The sequence below is a fragment of the Microtus pennsylvanicus genome, chromosome 1 (genome assembly GCF_037038515.1).
Source record: "Microtus pennsylvanicus isolate mMicPen1 chromosome 1, mMicPen1.hap1, whole genome shotgun sequence".
Lineage (NCBI taxonomy): Eukaryota > Metazoa > Chordata > Mammalia > Rodentia > Cricetidae > Microtus > Microtus pennsylvanicus.
Window position 1 is genome coordinate 40,809,530 of NC_134579.1, and position 22,510 is coordinate 40,832,039.

The window sequence follows — 22,510 nt, forward strand, 5'->3', positions numbered from 1 at the left end:
CTGTGATAAGAACAGTCTGTAATCTGGTCTGTTTCCTCAAATGAAGCCTTCAGGTATTTCTTGTTGCTGTCTTTCTTCTGAGTCCTTGGTACCTACCACAATACCTGGTTGACAGTGAGTGGCTAATAAATAGTTACTGGACGAATAAATGAACAGATGCCTAACTTCATATCCTTGTTCATTGTTGATTCTCAGGACTGGCTACCTAGCTCAGTAAATACTGATTGCATAAGCAGAATTCTTGTTTTTAATCCCATACAGAAAAGATTCCAAGTTCAAAAGGCCAGAGAGGCCTAAGCCAGGGAACTCTGAATCTAACATGAAACATATTTAGTAAGCTTGGGGATGGAAGAGTTCTACTTTATTTTTTCAATTGTTTTTATGTGAAAACAATGAGTTTATTGTTAATCATGATAACATACAGATAGCAAAAAGGTTCCATCTTAATTTTTAAGTAGACAGCTCCATGCATTTACTGATTGTCTACTTTTATATTGAGAAGTTATCGCCTCCTTATATTGCTTAAACATTACTGTCCCAAACCGAAATTTTATATTAAGGGCCAACTCCTCATTTCTCCTTCCCCCATTCTCTGTCAACCATCATTGTGTTTCTGTCTCCATGAATTTGACTTCCCTTAAGCAAAGGACCTTACCTTAGTGATGAGCAAGATAAGTTAACCCGACAAAGCCAGGCTTGTAGGCTCTTGTGTATCTGTGCAGTGAAGGTAGGAAAAGGTATTGCACAATATCACTGCATGGGCTTCTTTATGCCTGTGTGCTTTGGATGCTATAAGTCTTTTGAGCAAAAGGGATGAAATGCAGACATTTCTCTCCCTTAAATTGTAAACCCTTTTGGCCAAGAACTAACATTGTTTCTCTTGTTCATTGCAATAGTACCGAGCACAGGGTATATCCTAGGGACATCCGATTTCTGGTAGAAATGAGGGTGATTGTCTCCCTCCTTTCCCAGGTGGTCAGAAAGACAAGTTGGACTGAGTGGAGGTGAACTTCCCTGGTGTGTAACTACGGGAAGGGGGATTCTCTCTCTTGACTTAGGACTAGGCTTGTCCTCTGGGGAAAAGGGAAATCCTGACCTGCCTCTGAGTCTGGGGAGTGGAATGTCCCCACTCCGTCCTCAGGGACCAGTCACAGACAACCAGAAAAAGCAGCATGATTTTCCCATCTGTCATGCAGACAGCAATGCCCCATCGGCACAGGGTTTTGGTGCTGAATTGGTGAGATTACTAAACAAACAATTTTAGTCTGTGAGTGAGAGTCCTCCTGCCCACTGGGAGCTTAAAATAAAACTACTTATCGCCATGGTCACAATGACAATGACAATGACAATGGCAGCCAAAGAATGATCTTGGAGCTGGAGGAGCCCTTCAAAGTCATCCTGATACATTCCTCACTATTAAACAGAAACTCTGCCAGGAACAGGGCTCTCCGGCCAGGACCACGCCACTAGAGGCAAACATCATAGCCCGTCCCGTGTGCTCTCCCTCATCCCAGGCACATCGCCCAGCTCACAGTCAGTGTCTGTATGAATGGCTTCCACAAAGCGGGCATCTCCAGCATCCAAGCGTTCCTCCAGGCTGGCTCTGGTGTATTCTGGTCCTGCAGGATCTAGACCTATAAACACAGACCGCTATTAGGACCCTTTTTCCTCTCAACTCCGAGAAACACCGTGGACCTACACTTTGCCTTCCCCAACAGTCCCTTTAGTGCAGCTCAAGGAATCATCCAACCAGAACCAAGGGAGGGAAGACGCAGTCCAGGATCGTTTTAGCCAGGAAACCCCACAAACTCCATTGTCTGTTTTCTGTTGTGGCCCAGTTTTCTGGCTCTAAAATGAACATAACAATATCATCAATTTGGCAAAACCAGTGCCTACTGGTTTCATTCCATAGGGCCTTTCTGGAGCATTCTATGAGTCATGATTCAGAGATGTCCAACTGAAGAACTAAGAAGGTAGGGTATTTACTATTCTTACTGACTGAGACTGACAACTGAATTATAAACCCCTCTGTCTTTGCAGGTAAACACTGTCTTGGGGAGATTTTCACACCAAATCCCAATTACAGCTTATTACAACCCATTTTATAAGTGTGTGCACTACGGTTTGGAAATAAATGCATGTGCCCCTATAGTGACCCTGGAGATCATGAAACAGTGACACCATTTTATGCAAACAATAGATCCATTTTAGCAGCATAAGGATGTGAGCTCAGCATCCCCTCTGCTCCCTTCACGGGTGTCTCTGAAGTGATCTCTCTCCGTATTCACCAAAAGGAGAGGTAGAGAGGAAAATTTTTCACCTGTGATCCGTCCCAACTGGCCTTTGTAGAAATGTCCCACCATGCCTCCAACGTGAGCCCCAAGACTGACACCAATGATGTGAATTGAGGACTCAGACACACCCAGCTCCTGGAATGGACAATGGGCGACAGTGGGTTCCACTTGGGCCACAGTGACTCTCCTGAGGCTCCAGAAACCAAAGGCCTTGGCTTCTACCCACACGCTTCAGAACAAGGAAAGACCTCTCGTCCATCAATCGCTGGTCCTTTTCTTTTTCTTCTCTCTCTCTCTCTCTGGACTCTGCACCCCCAGTTTCCCTCACTACAAAGTATATAATGACCATGTCACTTCTTGGAAGGGACTACTAAATTTTGCATTAGTTATCTGTTGTGCAATGATGTGTTTTACTAGGGCCTGGGGACTTTGGGGAGGTTCAGTGCCCTGCCTGTCAATATCCCAAGAATCCAGCCCCAGATTTAAGCTGAAAACCCACCAGCTTCCTGAGTGACTCTGCTCCTGCTTCTGACCTCAAGGGGGGTCCTTTTCTTTGTGGATACTCAGTCCTGTACAAAACTAACCTGAACCTTCCCTACCTACCAAAAGTTTGCTGAGAAAACGGGAGATCTCCAGGCTCAGCTTGACCACGTTCTCCACAGCAAAGAGGTAGTTGCCTGTAGAGCCGTAAACCCAGTCCACTGCAATCACGTTGGCATCTGTGGCCCGAAGGAGAGTTCTAATAAACTTGTCAATCCAAGAAGGCTTTGTTCCTAATGCCCTAGATGGCAATCAAAATACAAAGAAACATTGCTGGCCAACCTGACTGATAACCATTGATAGAAACTCAACTTAGTCCCCAAACTAGAGAAGTCAAGACTAAGGACAGCCAGTCACATAGTGCCTTGAGTAGAGGGGTGACATCATTCAGTATTTGTGGATCTTTCATGCAAATTATCTGAAAGTGTCTCTTGTTCCAGGTAAGAATGTAGAACGCAGGGCAGACTCCAGCCACACCTGTCTTCAGTCTGCTCCTGTGCTAATCTCTGCAGACTGCCTGCCCTCCCTGCTTTGTCTCTGTACTATTCAAGGGAGAGCTCTGCACCTTAGAGTGAAGATGTGCAGCCTTAACTAAGTTACAATTCTCATTTTAAATGCTAGGTTCTTTCCTTGAGGAGGCTTTTCATTCATCCACGTGCCCTTCCATCCACTTACAACACATTTATTGAGTACCTGTGGGTCTAAGGGTTTGCTGGGTGATTTCCAAGCTATAAAGACCAGTCCCTGTCTGTCTAGAACCTATAGTTTAAGACTCCTCTAAAAAGATAATGATAGAAAATTTTCAGAAAGCTCTCCTAGCAGCATGGAAAGACATCCCAGCTCCTGTTGCGGGACACTGTCAGCATGCTCACGAAGAGACAGGACTGCAGATGGGGCATGCACTTTGGAAAGTGATTCCCGAGGCTTGAGAACAGAGCTGCGTGATGAATGTTCTGGTTCCATCAGTCCGTCCGGGGCCAGAGGCACAGACTCTGCCTGCGGTGGTGGCTGGATGTAAGACTTGCTAAAGAAACAACTGTGGGAAAAGGGTGACAACGAGGGGCAGATGTGGCTGGGAGAAAGGCCAGATGTGAAGAAGAGGGAGCACCTCTTCAATGGGCGCCCCAACTCTATATGCCCCACAGTCTCTTCTTCCCTTTCTTCTCGGAAACTTTCTCTGTTTTCATGTCTGGTCAGTGGGCTTTGGGGGAAGAGAAGTTTGAAGGAAGGGCTGTGATTGAATTGGACAGTAGGATACCAGAAACCGCAGAACTGTCAGGCTCCTGAGAAACGCTAACCCCCGGGTAGGATGGAAATTATACCATAAGCAAAAGTTTCTCTATAAAATCATGGAAAAAAGTGAAGAATAAAAGAGGAACTAAAACCCTGGGCAGAAAGTACCAGGCTGTTACCCTTGAGTGCCTGCGTAAAGACTACGACTTCATTTTCCAGGATGAATCATGCTATACAACCACACTTTGGGGCCAACGGCACAGGTTTTTGCCCAAGAACCATGGAGACTATTGCTACACCTTTCTCTTCAATCTGGATGTGGAAACTGGAATGACCTTCCCAGGGTCCTAAAGACCGGGTAGAGGCTGAACGGTGTGCTCTCAGGAATGAGGCACACAGTGGGTGCACAGTTCACGTGAGTGATGGAACATGGGGTGGGTAGTCAATCCATGCCTCCCCAGGCTCCCCACAATCTTCCCATGGCATTATGGTCTCTCTGGTTCTTGGCTGAGAAGATCCTATTGGTTGCTTAGCTCTCACCTGAATCCATGAATAATTAGTTTGGTTCCCAGACTGACGTTAAACTCGGAGTTTTGGATGTCATTGCTTTCTTCTACTAGCTGCCCACAGCTGGGGTCCGAAGAGCTAAAGAGAAGAAACTGGACTTTGAGGTTGGTGCCTCGGAGGAGGTTGGCGTTCTGGAAGTCAGTGCACTTCGGCTGGGTGGTAGGAGCTATGTTCCCTGGGGGAAGCAAAGCAGAAGAGCATTCAGAGTGTGGCCATCTCTTCTTAGGAGGACGATGTCCTCGAAGGAAGAAAGGAACAGGAACTGTGAGCACAGGGTGTGTTTTGAATCAGCGAGCTCAATGATGAATCACTTATCTGTCAAAAGTTGCATCAGTGCTGTAAGCGAAAATCTGTGCCTAAGTTTCATGCCTCAGCATGAAAGCCCAGAGGAGAATATGGGCGTTTAGGACCATGGCGGAAGGGTTGTTCTGGGACTGAGTGAAGTGACCTGGGAAGTTAACCTTGTCAACTTGACTGGATTTCGAATTTCCAAGGAAGCACACTTGCTGGGTGTGACTTTAAGGCGTCTTCAGAGAGGATTAGGTGAGGAGGGAAGCTCCACCCTGAATGTGGGCATCTTTATCCCACAAAACAGGATCCTGTACCAAATAATGAGGAGAAAAGGGGGGGGGAGCCAGATGAGCATCAGCGTTCATCTCTCTCCATCCTGACTGTGGATGCAGTGTGATCAGAGCCACAGTGTGACGGCACCTCATGCCCCACTGCTGTGCCTTCCCGTCACCAAGCATTGTTTCCTTTTTAAACCTTCAGACAAATCAAATCCTTCTTATCTTAACTCTCCTCTGTCAGTCCTGTTCTCGCAGAGAGGAGAGAAGTAGCTAATACAAGCCCCGCCCCCCCAATCATACACTGAAGTCCTAACAGCACGTGCCTCAGAATGGGGCCATGTTTAGCAAGGGGACTTTTACAATGAGTATTAAATTACAATGAGACCTTAATAGAATATTGTTGGTGTCCGTATAGAAAGAAATTTTGACAGGAACAGAGGAAAGATGATGGGAAATGAACGGCACAGGAAGAGATCAAGGAAAGCAGGCTGGGATACTGTGAACCCTAGAAAGAACCTGCCCTGATTGACACTGTAAAACCTTTCACAGGCCAGGCTGGAGAGATGGCTCAATGGTTGAGTACTGGCTCCTCTTCCAGAGGACCCTGGTTCAATTCCCAGCACCCACATGGCAGCTTACAACTGTCTGTAACTCCAGTTCCAGACACCTTCACACCAATGCACATAAATAAGTTAAATGAATTCTAAAAAATGTTTAAAAAAAACTTCATAAGCCACACCTACTTATAACACTTTACAATGTACTCCTTAGATACAATGTACTCCAACGTATTGGGTATTTTTAGCTGAAGCCATCAAAGGACAACATCAAACAAACAAACAACAAACAAAGGCAACATAAAGCTCTTTCCCCACAAGGAACATAGGGCTTCTATTATTGGAGGGACCAATCCCTGTGTCTGTCTATCTCTGTGAAGAGGAGCTGTGGTCCCTGCCCCCAGCACTTCTCACGGGAACAGACTGGAGTAAGGCAAGATGCATTCTCACCCAGCATGCGGCACTGTGGCAGCTTCCGAGAGTCCCTGCTATGGAACAAAGATCACAGACTCGTTCTCATGGAGACCTCTAGTGATAGCAGCTCCTTTAGATTCTGCCATGGTCATACGCTGTTAGAAGTAACTAGGACACACACACAGAGTGTCGGTGTGAAACTATTGTTTGTGGGTCTTGGGCATCCAACCCTCATCCAGTATCACCACATGGCTGGGTCTGAGCCCCAGCCTCTGATGTAACCCTTCCAAATAGCCAGGTCCTCGGCACTCTTGGGATCAAGCCCATTCTAAGTGTGGTGACCTCCTCAGTCTACGATTTGAGTTCCCACAGTAGATGAGAAATATCTGTCTATTCTACTTCATCTGCCTTTTACAGCCTTTGGCATTGATGTTCTTTTTTGAGCAATTCCTTTCCCTCCCCCCTCCTCATTCTGTTTGTGAGCAGTACTGAAAATTGATCCTAGGGTAATGTTAGGCAAGTACACTACCACTGAGCCAGAGCCCTGGCCCTAACAGCTTCTTAAGACAGGATCTTCTTACAGGACTCCACACTGACCTCAAATTCATGAGGTTCTTTCCTCAGCCTCCTGGATACTAGGATTATAGATGTGTGTGGCCACATTTGGCAGGACTAAATCCTTTGAAAGAAACAGAGACTGAGAAGGTAGCTTGGTGGCAGAACACTTATACAATGCGTATGTTTGATCTGCAGCACCCGAAGAAGTGAGGCCTGGCAAGGTCCTAGATATGCCCTGGAAGTGGATGGCAGGGCCTCAGAGTCTTCACTTAACTCTTTATATGCTTTAACTCTTTCTCCCCTTTATGCCTCTTCCATCCCAGCATGCCATTCAAAGAGGACAACCCAGCCGTGCTGCTCGGTCTAGTCCTCGCACTTCCCAAACTAAATAATCTTGAACTAAAGAACACTCACTTTTTTGAAAGTTAGTTGCATCAGGTATTTTGTTGTAGAAATACAAAAACCAACTAATAGAGCCAGCCCCTGAAATCACCAAAGGATCAACACCACTCAGAAAACAGCATCTAAATGAATAGCAAACTTAGAGACCAATGACAAAAATGCATTTTAAAATACATGGGAAGTCTAAAAACCCTAAGCAGTGTTTATTTAATATGCCCATTAAAGAATAATCACAATGGAAAGCCAAGAACATCCAAAAGCTGAATGGTGGTGAAATAAACACATGTTAAAATCTTTATCTAGCGGCCTAATGCAGCCCTTGCAGGATCAACATGACTCACTGGGAGGCCATTATGCCAAGGCAACTTGAGTCCCCAAGTTAGCAAATAGAAACTCCATACAATAAGTGGAGAACTGGAAACCAAACTTAGGCCCTAGCAACTGGAAGCAGCTCACTCACCTTTAACTAGGGACCGCACACCCATTTTAACCAATCAGTTTCTTTTTTTTTTTTTACCAATCAGTTTCTTCACACTGTTTGTCTTTTAAAACTTTTCTCTCAAGGCAGTCGTGATGGCACACACCTTTAATCCCAGCGTTGGGGAGGCAGAGGCCAATGTGAGTTCAAAGCTTGCTTAGGTAAGTCAGTCCTTAAGGAAAGAATAACAGAGCTACTCCAGGTATAGCGAAAGAAACAGGAAGGCCCCAGTTGTCATCAGAATAGCATATTCAGAATTCAGCCACCCCTCCCTCCCTAGCTACGACTTTGGGCTGAGCCATGGCCCTTTCTCAAGATTACTGCCCTAGCTTGTCCTTGTTGTTCCTGCCTGCACTCCGGGTCCCTTAGGTCTACCTGCAGCACAGTGACCTTTGGTACTTCATTCAGAATTAATGTCCACAGTTTGGGCTGCAGGGCTCTCAAGGATCTTGTTTAACCTCTTGAAAGCCATTTCCTGTAGAGGACACAGAGTTCTTTACGTTCACAGACATGCACTAATGCAGTGATTCCCAACCTGTGGGTCATGACCCCTTCGGTGGGACCTAATGAGCCTTTCATGGGAATCACCTAAGACCATCAGAAAACACAGATATTTGCATGATGATTCATAACAGTAGAAAAATTACAGTTATGAAGTAACAACAAACGTAATTCTTTGGTTGGGAGTCACCACAGCATGAACTGTTTGCAGGGTCACAGCGTTAGGATGGTTGAGCACCACTGCGCTAAGGGAACCTGGAATGTTAAGCACACAGGGTTGTTCCCTCAGGGGAAGAAACACAAAACCCATTGTTTTTGTTTTTGTCCCCCCCCCCCCCCAAGGCTGGAGCAGACACGCTTTCTAGTCTGGCGACCTTCGCACCGTCCTTGTGGCTGGAGACCCTCCTCCAGATCCTCTCTCCGCTTTGTTTTTCTCAGTCACTCTGCAGAACCCATCTTTATGGAAGGTGTTTGTGTGCTTTGGTGTAGTGAGTTTTGGTGTAGTCACGTCTGATCTGTATCTAGCTTATCTTGTTCCTCAGAGGGATTTAGTATGCTTTGTGTGCTTCTGGGATGAGTTAGTCATCCATCACAGGAATAGTTATCTCCAGGTTGTGCTGTGTTTAAATAAGCCTAAAATAAACCGCTCAGGGTCACTCCCTGGCTACTGAGGAGTGTTGTGCCAAGCTGCCTTCAGTTTCCCATGGCTTGTCTCTCAGCTGCTAGTGAAGGTCACGGGGACCCCTGCAAACGGCACCTGATCTGTGGGGCTCGACCCTAGAAGAAGATAAGACATTTTTTCTTTAAATAGAAGCAGAGAGTAGGAGTTCAGTCCTCTCGGCCGAGGAGTCATGACCCTAAGTGAGAGAGTGAACTAGCAAGTGTTCTTCTCCATCATTTGCGGCAAAGCATTTTACAAAATTCTTGAGCTGTCTGTTAAGATGCAGGGGAGAAAAATAAATCTCAAGCAACGGCTCTGCAACTTTGTACAAAGGACTGTACAGTCCAGTCCTTTGCTTTCTAAGCTGCTGATGTTGACAAATGGGAAAACATAGGAGCTATTATAAAAAGAGCCCACGAAAAGGGGAATAAAATCCCTGTCATTCTTTTGCAGTCTAGACTGTAATAATGTATTGGTTGAACCCTCTTCTGAAGGACCACAAGAGGAAGTTCATCAGGACATCTCACTAGGGGACTACTGCTCCTACATTCAAGGAGACCAGTTTAGACAGGTTGCCTCCCCTTTCAAACACACCATATTTACATACATTTCCAACAAATATTCATTCTCGCCAATCCAGTTCAGAAATTCAGTATATACTCCCTTACTTTAAAAGACTAGTCATGGAAGATGAGGGGCGTGACTGATGGGAAAATAATTGGACTAAATTCCTACCGAGACAGCTCTTACAATGCCTGGGATTTGAAACCCTCAAAGCCCAAATGTGCATCAACATTGCCCACTTGCTTTCGAGTTTTTAAAGAATTGCAGAAAACTGGTCTCTGGCCAATGGCGTACATGCTCCATTTACTGATATTCTGTGGGAAAATTTAGACAGGGATATTGTTCCTCCTTGGGACTATAAGCAAGTATGTAAACTTCCTCAGTCCCAGGATAATACTTGATGTGGAAAGCACAGTAATATGATGAGTATGATAACATGCGGGAAGAAGCCTTAGCAATAGCATCCCTAGTAATTCGGACATGCTTCAGGGAGCAGAGCGATACAGTGACTCTCCAGTACAGGGAAGTGTTTTGGCCCAGTATTTTGACCAAGTATGCCTTTGTGCACTGTGAGCCTGGAAAACTACTGATCTTGGGGAAACTGTGCCTTCTCTAGCCACTTTAAAACAAAAGGTTAATGACCTTTGAAGACAGCCATACAACAGAAAACAGCTCAGGGGGAAGGCACAATATCCTGATCTGGAAACTTATGTTTGTTGGAGCTGCCAAAGAGAGTCAAGATGCCGTAGCAAGATGGTTTTTCTAACTGGGTACAGCCATTGAAGATATGGGGAGCTTATCTCATTATATTGGAACATTATGTAGCAGCAGCTATTAAAAAAACAAACAACAACAACAACAACAAAAAACACCTCTTCAAAAGAGACCTGGCATAGAATTAAGGAATAAAGGACCTTGGGAAAGTGACTGCAAAAAATTCTAGTATTGGGGCCTTTGCCTTTGCACATGATAGAAAGTGAAAACGTTGGACAAGAGATGTCAGTTCAAACTTGACAAGGATGGTAAGCCCCCTTAAACTCCCAAAGGGGCAACACCAAGCCCCAAAATCAAGGGAGAGATTGACCCAGACAACCAAAAATAAACCAGACTTGAAAGCAGTATCCAGTTACTTGGGAGGAACAACAGCATCTACTGCCAAGGGATTTAACCCCTTACCTTTATGAACAAGGTGGTTATCAGCAGATGGATGTCCTTTGTTGGCCATATATGTGGAGAACTATCCCTTAAGAGGCATTCTAGACACTAGGGAAGATCATTCCGTTACTAGTCAGGAACAATGGCCCCTGCACTGGCCAAGGTCTAGACTAGCCTTTACAAACTGTTGGATGCCAACAGGATTCTGTAAAAAGCACTAACATGTTATATTGGACTGACAAAGATTCTCCTTCTGGCACTGTGCAGCCTTGGGACTTTTCTACAACATGTGGGGAAGAGACATATTACAACAAATGCCAGCAATATTATCACTGCAACTAATGAATCATCTGATAATTACAATATATGAAAGTCTAACCCCCTCCCACCAGAGTCATTGGCCAAAGGCTGTCCAGACAGCCTTTAAAACTACAAAGGGTCTCTGATGACCCAGTATAGATTGTCCCTTCACAGGGAAAATGAAACGAGACCCAACGTCCAGTACAGGAAAATTCATACAGGAACTTCATCAGCCCTTGGAATGCCCTAGTGCCCGTCTTGAATACAGAGACCTCTGTGCCCCCACACTTCTTTTTATCTTATCTTGCACACTCTGTTCCAGTCAGAATCGCCTTGGTTCTCCCTCAGATGCTCTTGATACAGGCTGCCTTCTCTTTCTGGAACATTCTGCTAGGCATGTGCATGGTTAATTCCCTCCGTCTGCTCCATTAAGCCTGCCTGTCAGATGCCATTTTCTTTCCTCTTCTGTACCTCCAAATTCCCTCAATCTCTCTTACCCTGATCTCTTTACTTGTGTAGAGACAATCATTTTCTAATATACTCTGCACTTTTTGTTGGACTTGTTTATTGATTATTTCCTTACATTAGAATAGACTTTGGGTGTTTTGTTTTGTTTTTTCAAGACAGGGTTTCTCTGTGCAGCATTGGCTGTTCTGGAACTCACTCTGTAGACCAGGCTGGCCTCAAACTCAGAGGTCCATCTGCCTCTGCCTCCAAAGTATTGGCAGTGTCACCACCCACTAGAATAGATTCTCAAGCAAGGCCAGGCTTTTTATTCCTTCTGTTCACACTTCTGCTTAGCCTAGCACCTGTCACACACAAGACACCCCAAGAACTGGTTCTCTGAAAAGAATAATAAACCAGATATACTTTTGATAAGACAGGGTAATAGAAAAGGAAGAAATTGCAGGTAAACAATTTCAAGAAAAGAAAAGGGAAATCAATACAGACACAACTGATTTTTTTCAAACCATAAAAGAACATATTTTTACTCAGCCAGAAACTGAAGCTATAATTTTTTTCTAAAATGGATACTTTCTTAGAAAACCATAGCTTACCAAAACATAGTCAGAAAAGAAAAAACAAGCAAACAAACACAAATAGACACTCTTTAAAAACTATAACACATAAGAATTGAAATGTAGCTTTCGAATCATTGGTCATAAAACCCTAACGTGCCAGACAGACTTACAGAGGGCTTTTTACCAACCCTGGAATCCTCAATTTCACATATTAGTCCAGAGAACAGGAAATGGGAGACAGAATACAAACTCTTTCTATGAGAATAATTGAACTATTAAATCTAGATAAAATACCAGTAAATCAAAATCCATCAAGGATAACAAGAACAAAGGGCACAGAAATGTATTATGTTTGCTGGGCAGGGGTGGAGCATGCCTTTAATCTAAACTCTGTGAGTTTGAGGCCAGCCTGGTCTACAGAGCAAGTTCCAGAACAGTTACACAGAGAAAGCTTGTCTCAAAACACCAAAAACCAAACCGAAACAAAAACCACTACCCCCCCCCAAAAAAACCAACAAAACCCAAAAACCTAATAACACACACACACACACACACACACACACACACACACACACACACACTGGCCAATCAGGGTTTAATACAAAAAATAAAGGTTTGTAATAGTAATATATTTTTGAAATATTTGTGATATTAATGTAAAAATAATATGTTCATCTCAATAGATGTGACTTCATTTAAAACTGAGAACCAATCAGTTCTTGTTGGTGTGGTGGCGTGTGCCTATAGTCCTGGGACTCGGGAGTCTGAGGCAAAAGGATCTTAAATTCTAGACTAGCTTGAATTACACAGAGAGACCCTGTCAGCCGAAAATAGAGAAGGTTGTCTGCCTTGTTACCTTTGTTAAGTATTTTACTGGATGTCCTAATCCTTTCCAATGAAACAAGACAATAAAGTGGGATAAATTAGAGAGTCTGACAAGGGAGAGAGGGAAAATGCCAGTATTTAAAGATGATAAAACAGTTGATCATGGACTGGAGAGACAGCTTAGAGGTTAAGAGCATGCACTGCCTTTCCCAAGAACCTGACTTTGGTTCCCAGCACCCACGGTACATGATTCACCAACACCTGTTATTCCAGCTCCAGGGAATCTGATGCCCTCTCCTGGCCTCTATGGGCTCCTGAACTCATGTACATGTGTCCTCACACGTATGCACACACACACACACACACAATTTAAGAGTATATGACATGGCTCAGAGCCATGCTCCGATGTTCCCCACGCACCCAGACATTTCTTAAACCAAACATCAAGGACAGGCAAGCACTGAAAGAGAGAGAAAGACACAGTCCTTGCTGCCAGACTCTAGCAGACATTCTCCATCAAGTGCATTTGTTGTTTGGCCTTTTCCATGTTTTTGAGGTGTGCATACAATTTTTCTTCTTTTAGTTTGCTTGTGTGTGAATTAGACTACTACATTGTCTAGTGTTTAACATATCAGTCTTTTTAGGGCTGGCCAGATGACTTAGCAGGTAAAGGTGCTTACTGCATAAGTCTGGTAATCTGAGTTCAATTTCTGAATCCAAAGGTGAAAAAGTCGAGTGAGAAGTCCAGCTTCAAAGGCATGCTCCGGTCTCCACACGCAAGGCTCTCCCACACATCACATACACAGTAGCAACAAAAATAAAAACGAAATTATAATTTAAAAATCCCTTTATTCCTTGAACTAACCTCTAATTAACCATGATGTGGTCTTTGTTCTTTTTTGGTGGTGGTGTTGTTTCAATTTCCAATTAGGTTTTTTCTACATATGTTCTTTTTGTTGTGCCTATTTTTATTTTGTAATATTTTCTGGCTTCATTTTTTCACCCTTTGTATTTTCAGTTTTAATTTTCCAATTGGGTTTTTTTCTGTATACATTTTTGTGTTTGTGCCTATTTCTCTCTTGTAACATTTTTATCTTCTTTTTTTTTTACCCTTTGTATTAGCAGTATATTTACTTAAAAGTCTCTTGCAAGAATTTTTTTTTAAGTTTGTCTCATTTGAGAATGAAAAGGGCAATCATGGAAACAAAAAAGAATCAGCACTGCAAGCCTAGCACAGAAGTATTAGAAACTTTTAAAATGTTAATGTGTAGGTGTTATGAGTGTAGTTTAAAGGTAAATGTGTGCTTAGCATGTGCAGAGCCCTGGCTTAATTCCTAGTGCCAAAGAGAGCGCGCCCGCATACACACACACAAACACACACACACACACACACACAGAGAAACACGCTGGAGGCTGTAGCTCAATGGTAGAACACTTCCTGGCGTATGTAAAACCCTGGGTTCAATATGCAGCCCCACCAGAAAATAAACACAAAACAAAACAAAAGGGAGAGGCTCTAACCCTTACCTAGTCGTGGCTCTCTGAAAGAAGGCAAGGCCACCCCAGCAGTACACATGGACTTAGGAGACAAAAGCAGGAAAAGCAAAGCAAGTTCAAGGCTATTCTGGTCTACATACATAGCAAGTTCCATGCCAGTCAGGGTACATAATGAAACCCTGTCTCAAAACACACACAAAAGAAAAACCTCAGTGAGAGATGAGAGGAAAAATATTTATAAAGTAATTATTAGAACTAAAGAAGCTTGGTTCCTCAAATCAAAATTCTCAGAGTGAGGAACAAGAATTTAAAAAAATCTACACTAGGTATCAATTCAGCAATAACTAAATAATACAATAAGCCAGAATTAGTGAGAAAAGCAATGAGATTTTCTGTATTACAGGAGGGGCTGTAACATGAGCCAACTGCTTTGGAGAAGAATTTGGTGGTCAAGGCAGAGGAACCACCGAGTCTGCGCTCGCTCAGAGGTTCAGTTTCCAGACATCACTCTCAAATGCTTTGCACTGTAGCAACGTGCATGGTAGAAAAAAATCTGGGGAGAAACGAAGCAAGACTGTGTTAGTTTATCACTTAATAACCTGAAATGTGAAGTCGAAGAGGGTCCGAAGTAAAAAGAAGTTCACGTTGCTTCTTTTGTTTGGATGGTAAGAAAGTTGGTAATGGTTTTTAAATGAATTTTCTTATATACTTAAGTTATTTTGCAATTTTCTTATATTCAAATTAAAAAATCAAAAAGTAAATGGAAGGAAGCATTGGAAAGCCAAAAAGGTTAAACACTGTGTCTGTATGTTGGCTATAGGTAGTATTCTCCCAACTACTTAATTGTAGTTTTACATAAATTTTATGTATTTTCTAACTTTTGTCCTGAGTCTTTATCCCTTTTCTAAAAAATTTGTTTGTTTTTATTTTATGTGTATGGATGAGCGCGTACACGTATGTCTATGTAGCACATGCATGCCAGAAGTCCAAAAAGTCAAGAAAATATTGCTAGATGCCTAGAACTGGAGTTATAGGCAGTCCTGAACCCCCTTGTAGGCACTGAGAGCTCAACCCGGTCCTTTGTGAGAGCAGCCAGTACTTGTGACCACTGAGCCATCCCTCTAACCTCTTCTATTACCTAAAAAAAAAAAAAAAATAATGATTCAAAACAGTGCAAAGGGGTGCTGGTGGTAGTATATAGTCTACCAATATAGAAAATCCCTGCACAGCCCTAAAAAATAAAATTAAAAATCTTAAAAGTTTCTTTACATATACCCTCTCCCCAGAAGTAACTTCCGTGCATATTTTGTTAACGTGTTTCTGCCTTCTTAGAAAAACTAAATACGATCAGGAATAGATTGCATATATTTATATATTCATTTAGTATTGGTTTTGTAATGGAAAATACCTAGAATTTAACCAAAGAGGGGGAAGAATCTATTCTGCAAACTTAAAAGCACTAGGCCTCGAAGAATATGTCAATCAACCCAGAGCACAAGACTCTTCAGAGAAAAGAGAAGTGGTTGATGGGAGGAAAGACCTTAGACGCCATTCCAGGACAGTCTTCCGTAGAAGAGATGGGAGGTGGTAAGGAGTGTTCCAGGTAATGGAGTGCAGGTTCCCTGGGAAAAGAGAACTGAACCTCTACGTTCTCTGATTCTGGCGTAGTTTTTCTCTGGGAGAATTAACTCAGACAATGCTGTTGGGCTTTGGGGACCAAAAATTCCCTTTTAGCAGACCCGGGAATTCCTGATACACCAAGGGCTTTCTGAAGGCACAGGGATCAGGAAGTCAACCATCCAGCCATCCAGCCAGAGCCAGTGTCCGCCTCTCATTCAGGAGGAAGGGGACACGACTGTACCCAGGACCGTTCTCTAGCCACGGTATTCATCCCTCTGAGGCTGGGAGAGGCTCTTGGTTAGTACTGTGCTGGTCACCTTCACCCTGGGAACAGCAGAGTGCTAGACCTTGTCAAAGGGAACTTGGAACATTCACAGACCACAGATGTGACAGGTGACAAGGATGAAAGTCAAGTGGCCTAACTCCTTGGCTTGAGGGGAGGACACACTCTCTCCTTCCTCCTCATGTTCACACAGAGCTTCTCAGGTCAGGCACACAGCATAGAAGCTACCCCCAGCTGAACTCCAAGCTCGCTCTTCTGCGCAGTTCAGCCCCCTAGGCTTTGGTTACTGGAGTGTTTCAGGTCAAAACTGGGCTTCATGGCTGTTCCCGTCATCACCCTCTAAAGTCCACTGGAGCTTCTTCTTAGCCAAAATAAGGAGTTGTGTTCAGTTCTAATGGGTGGATGCATTTCTTCCCAAGCTCACCACCAGCCAGTTCTCAGGGGGAGTGGATGTCAGGAAGGCTCTGGGAACCTTGCTGTTTGTCTAGCTCTGCCACGATGAAGTGATGCCCTCACTGAGAGCACACTCTGATGGGAAATGGTCACATCAGCATTCATGTGGATGCAGTGAGAGGGTGTGAGCCCAAGACTGAAAGACTCTTGTCCAAGGGAAGAGCAGGGCTTGGCAGATAGATGGGTTAGAGTACGTGTCAAGGCCAGGATAGCAGATGGGGTTCCAGGGCCAGGGCAATGGGAATCAAGAGTTTGGGGATGTCGGACAAACCAGGCCAGCGTGTGGCCTGAGGGTTTGAAGAATCTAGCCTGATAGTTGACGAAATTGAAAATGAAAATCTTTCCTCGTCTTCCTAAATGCCTTACCTACACACAAAAGCATCCTGTCTGTTTAGAAGATATGAAAAGGTCATGGTCCCAAGACCACCAAATCTTGCTTTTGGGTTAAGCCAAATAATTAATTTGGCTTAAATTAAACCAAGGATCTCACACATGCTAGGCAAGAGCTCTACCATGAGTTAAATCCACAAAAAGGATTTCACACACAGGCACAGAATAAATGTTTTACATAAATAAAAGTATTTTATTTACACACATAAAGTATTTTTTTATTGAGCTCTACATTCTTCTCTGCTCCCCTCCCTGACTCTCACCTCCTCTCTTCAATCCTCCCCCAAGGTTCCCATGCTCCCAAATTTACCCAGGAGATCTTGTCTTTTTCTACTTTCTACTTCCCATGTAGATTAGATCTATGTAAGTCTCTCTTACCGCATTGTTGTCTAAGTTCTCTAGGATTGTGGTTTGTAGGCTGGTTTTCTTTGCTTTATGTTTAAAAAACACCTATGATTGAGTACATGTGATAACTGTCTTTCTGTGTCTGGGTTACCTCACTCAAAATAATGTTTTCTAGCTCCATCCATTTTTCTGCAAAATTCAAGATGTCATTATTTTTTTTTCTGCTCACACATAGAGTATTTGTCATGGGATCACACTTTAGAGGTATGTTTTTATAATTAGAATATAATTTCATACTTTATTACAGTTTAAATCTTAGAAATTGTGGCTTTCACTTTACTTGGTTGTCTTTATTCTTGTGTCATGCCAGCTGGTAATGGATTTGTAAGCAATAGGGAGGAGGATGTGGACTTAAATATTGGCTGTCCCAGTGTGGAGCTGGCAGAAGACTCCCGTGTTCCAAGTAGTGAGCTCCCTCCATCACATTGCTCTGCGGATACTGCAAAATGGGAGAAGGGTGGAGACTCCCACCATAGCTGAATGGAAGGTGGGCTCCTGCCAGATGTGCAAGGGACGGCATCATCTTCAGCTGGCTGTTGAGGGGTGGGTATCACAGGCGTTACCGGCTGCCTCTCTCCAGCTGCCTCTGTCCCTGTGCAACACTAATAGGCCCTGAGCTTTCTGGTCCCCTAACTAGGCCTCCAGTGTCCCCAGAGGACACAGCTGTGTTCTAAACTGGTCTGTGGGTCACTTTGTCAGCAGTAAGCAATGTGGGCCACCCTAGGGACCCTTACATAAAGGTCAGCAAATGGAAATGAGGCCCACACCCAGATGTTTCCTCCTAAGCAACCTCAACTCCAGGCTAGAAGGACTCAAGGATAAAAGAGCAGGCACGTCTCCTCTCAAAAGCTCCAAAGTTTTAGTGAGAAAGTGGAAATAAACCCGAAACCCTGTGGGAAGCTGGATCACGGGGCCCGTGGCTAGGAAATGTGGTGCTGGCAGAACCCCTGGGATGCTGTTTGACTCAGGCTAGGGGTGACGTTAGGAAATGCTCAGGGACCATAATGGCTCAGCTCTTAAGGCTGCTTATCATCCAGTCTGATACCTGCGATGGATCCCTGGAATCCACATGGTTGGGAAAGAAAACTAATTTCCACTCATGTCCAAGTTGCCCTCTGACTTCATGATCACTGATTTACTCACACGCATGTGCACACACACACACACACACACACATTCGTACTCACATACAATCAATTAATGAAATTTAAAGAAAGAACACCCTTGAGGCCGTGACCTGAGTGACCATGAAGTGTGCAGGTGCCCAGCCAAAAAAGACATCGAGGCGGGTGACAGAAGGGGTCATAGAGGTCAATAGGCACATTGCTATCTCCTTCGTTCACGCTCCTTTGATCTCTTCCTCTCCTTTGCCTTGACCTCTGTCTCCTTTAATCCCCCTTTCCTCTCCCTCTTCTTCCTGTGGGCGGTCTCAAAACAGCCATGCTGTGTGAAGAAAGGGCAGCAGGCCCAGGCAAGCCAGATGGTAGAGACTCCTGAGACCTTGCTGGCAAGTGTTGCCCACTCCCTCCTTGCATGGGCACCTGGAATCCTCCCCAAACTTAGAACTGAATTCCTTGTTGCCTTCACCCCAACCAGGAACCTGGCTTAGGACCTCTGATCCCCTTCTATCTGTGTCTGAGACCCTGGGCTTGCTGAGAGAAAAGGTTGCAAAGGAAATATGTCTTCTCGTGCTCAGATTTCAAAGCCCGGCCCCACAGTGACTGCCTCCTGCCCCTCAACAAGGGCTGGGAGCAGCTGTGTAGCAGCCAAGGAGCCTGCTGAGTCCCCTTCCCCCAGCAGCACCCACAGCTCTCCTGGGAGCATCAGAGATGCCTCCCGTCTTTTTTCCAAAATGACGGGTAGCAGTCTGTCCCCCTTTCTCCCATCAACTATTCAGTAATAATAAAACCACCTGAACATGAGCAACTGTCAGAGGTGAGATTTGCACAAAACTGCATGCAGTCCTTTACAGCATCCCAGTTTGGTACGAATAGTCACCAAGGACAGACAGAAAGAAAGGTCATTTCCTCAAAGCCTCACAGCCACCAAGACACAAAGCCCGCATCCAGTCAATGTCTGCCGACTCGGGCCAGCTCCCTCTGTTCATTGCCTTGGTGCCCGTTGGGTAGCAATGCAGTACCACTCAGTGAGCTAAGTGTATGCAAGAGACTGCAGCCCCAAACATTCCCCCCTTGTGGGAACAAACAAATGAGGAGGGAAAAAAAACCAAAAACGCGCAGCCAAGCAGCACCTTGAAAATGCACCAGGCTTCAAGGACAGAATAGATCCACGGGAGCTGACTCGGAGCAGGGAAGGAGTGGCGAGCAGGGCAGCGGATTGCTGCAAGGGAGTAGGAAAGACCCTGTGCAAGAGGGGAAGGCTAGCAACAGCCCCAAAGTCCGAGCAGCTCCGCAGCTCGGGTGGAAGTTCAGAAGCTGGGAGATGAGAAACAGCTTAAGAGAGGACACAAAAGCAGTCTATTGGTGGGAGGTGCAGGGAGGGGTCCCTTCTGAGAGTGCTGCTCCCCTCTCCGTGTGTGTGTGTGTGTGTGTGTGTGTGTGTGTGTGTATGTGTGCGTGTGCATATGTGTATGTACATGTGTGAGTGTATGGATCTGTGTGCATGTGTGTGAGTGCGTGCATGTGAGTGTGTGTGTAATTACTATATCAAGAATGAAGGAAGCATGCTCTGACTCTCACCAGGGGGAAGATACGATGCAAATGGCATCTGAAGGAAGCCACTCTGCCGGGCGTCTGGGGTTAGCAGAGACGACCTATCATGAGCCCACCAAGGGACATGGCTGGCCTGGGTTGACCTAAGCCTAAATTGGGTTGGTCTAATTAGAACACCTAATGATCTCAATGGCAAAATTGTTCTGGAAGTTTTCCAAAGTTCATTTGGCAAATTTAAGTTAACTGCACCCTGAAACAGTGGCTAGCTGAAGGACGAAAGTATGCATTTGAGAGTAAATCAAAGTTTATTTTGTTACAGTCGCCTTGACTTGTACAAGGTGATGCAGGTTGTGATTTGGGCTGTAGAAAACTGAGTCAGGGGATCAGGGGAAGTTCTGCTCTGGTCACCGAATAGGCACTGATCTTGCCACCATTCCCATTATGATGGGAGGGTTTTTCCCCTTCTTCTAAAATCGCCCCTGGAGAGATCAAGGACTTTTAGGGGACCTTCCAAGGTCAGTGCTGCGTAAGGCAGCAGTTAAAGAAATAAGATTCCACCCCAGACCCCAGCCTTTGGCTTACCTGAGCTTCCAAGGCTGAGCCAGAAAAGCAGTCCCCACAGCCAGAAGCATCTCTCCCGGAGGCCAGGAGGCATCGCTGAGCTGGAGTCTTGGAGCCAGTCTGAAGGAGAGTCCTAAGGATCACATAGTCCAGCCTCTTACCAAACATGCAACACCCACGTGGGACTCAGCAATGGTTAACTGACTCCGTGACTTATAAGATAAATAAATACATAACTCTTCCTATTTGCTTAACCCCCGGAGTTTTCAGTTTCTTCTTCTCAATGAAAACGAGCACCCTTCCCACACTTTTTTTTTTCTTAAACCAAGGCGCGTTGAAACACATTGTTCTTCCTCTGTGCGCCAAACAAGATCAGGAAATGGCTTTCCACACCGCTCCCATTTCCCATTATGAAATGTCAGTGATGAGCAGGCCAGCCTTTCATCTCCCCGTGGTTACAAAACTCTCACTGGGATGGAATTTCTGTGGACAAGCTTGGCCCTGGGAAGACCGAGCCGTCGGAGGCTGGAAGCCTCTTTCACTTTTGGATCCCTGGGGCCTCGCCAGGCGTACAGCCGACCACTGTGCATACCTACTGGACAGGGTGAGAAAAGACCAGGTGTGGCTCTGCAGAGTGTCGCCTTCCTCAGCCTCCTGGGGTTAGAACGTGAAATCTAACCTCTCAAAAGACCTCCTGCTTCCTAAGTGCACAGGTAAAGGAGCAACGGTAGAAAAGGAGGTGTCACAGCGACACTGTCGGTGGAAGGGCTAGCGCTGGGCCTGGAGCCAGGGAATCTGTCCCATCATGGGGCACCCTCACTCCGAGGGGTAGTGGAGACCACAGGGAGGGGTTTCCTTGCACCGCTCCTGACAGGCCAGCGGTCCGGTCATGAATACATACTGTCACAGGGCAGGGACCTGACAGCAGGCAGGCTCTCTGAAGGGAGTGCTGTTGACATGTGTGTTTACAGTCCTGCCAGGGAGCATCGAGAGAAATTGATAGAGAATAGGTGTTTAGAACAAGACAGTTTAGACCCAGAACACGGGCTCTGCCCTGGAAGTATCCCTGGGGCAGACTAGGCAATTGGTGAGTCCCTTATTCAGCAACAGACCCTGTCTTAAAAGGGGAATCAGCAGACATGAACCTTTGGTCTGCACACACACACACACACATACACGCACACATGTGCACACACACAGGCACACAGTAAATAGATAAATAACTTTTTTTTTTTTTGGTTTTTCGAGACAGGGTTTCTCTGTGGCTTTGGAGCCTGTCCTGGAACTAGCTCTGTAGTAATAAATAACTTTTTAAGCTTTACAGTGTATGAAAATGTAGGGTGAAGAATGAGTCTCTACCCACCGTTATCCCCCACTTCCAGTTCCCAGAATGCGCAGGAGGCCCCATGATCACCATTTTCTTCTAAGTCCTCTGGAGATATTCGATCTCACCCCCACCCCTGCCTTTTAGAACAGCAACATGGTTCTAACCTATTAGACACAGTGTGCGCAGGCGTGGACAAAGGAGTGCATGAATGTGCCTGCAGTTTGCAATGACACCTTGCAAGAGTCAATTATTTCTTTCCACCTTGTGAGGCCCAGGGATCAAACTCAGGTCATCAGCCTGCGTGGCTAGCGCCTGTCCCCACTCAGCCATCTCTCCAGCCCCACAGACCTTCAGACATTGCTTTTCAGGCTCACAAATGTACCTAAGAGCTTCCTCATTCTTTTTTTCCAGGATGCTCTGACCACGTCATAAAATTTGGGGGCCCAACCCCAATGGTACTCATCCTACAACACTCAGGAGCCTAATCTCCCCCCAACTTCCTCTTCAGTTCGAGCTGAGGGTAGGACATTGGAGTCTTCACTCCTGATGCCCTATGTCTTACATGTGAGCATGTGTGTGCGCGCACACACACCAGAACAAGGCACAGTAAGTGAGAACAGCAGCCAGGCACAGATGAACCACCTCCAACTCTCCCAGTTCCC

General features: G+C 45.1%; 1 protein-coding gene across 2 annotated transcripts in view; it reads right to left on the reverse strand.

The window, feature by feature from the left end:
- Positions 1–20,933, reverse strand: part of Pla1a (phospholipase A1 member A) — a 34,898-nt gene extending 13,965 nt beyond the window's left edge. Inside the window, exons 1-5 of one of the 2 annotated variants that reach the window (XM_075962461.1) lie at positions 20,543–20,933; positions 4,608–4,809; positions 2,898–3,075; positions 2,321–2,429; positions 1,533–1,634 (exon numbers count right to left, since the gene is read on the reverse strand). In XM_075962461.1, coding sequence (XP_075818576.1) covers positions 1,533–1,634; positions 2,321–2,429; positions 2,898–3,075; positions 4,608–4,809; positions 20,543–20,615 — 664 coding nt within the window. In that variant the 5' untranslated portion in view covers positions 20,616–20,933. The remainder of the gene's footprint in view (positions 1–1,532; positions 1,635–2,320; positions 2,430–2,897; positions 3,076–4,607; positions 4,810–20,542) is intronic. The other variant, XM_075962471.1, reaches the window with a different exon arrangement.
- Between the last annotated feature and the right edge of the window lie 1,577 nt (positions 20,934–22,510).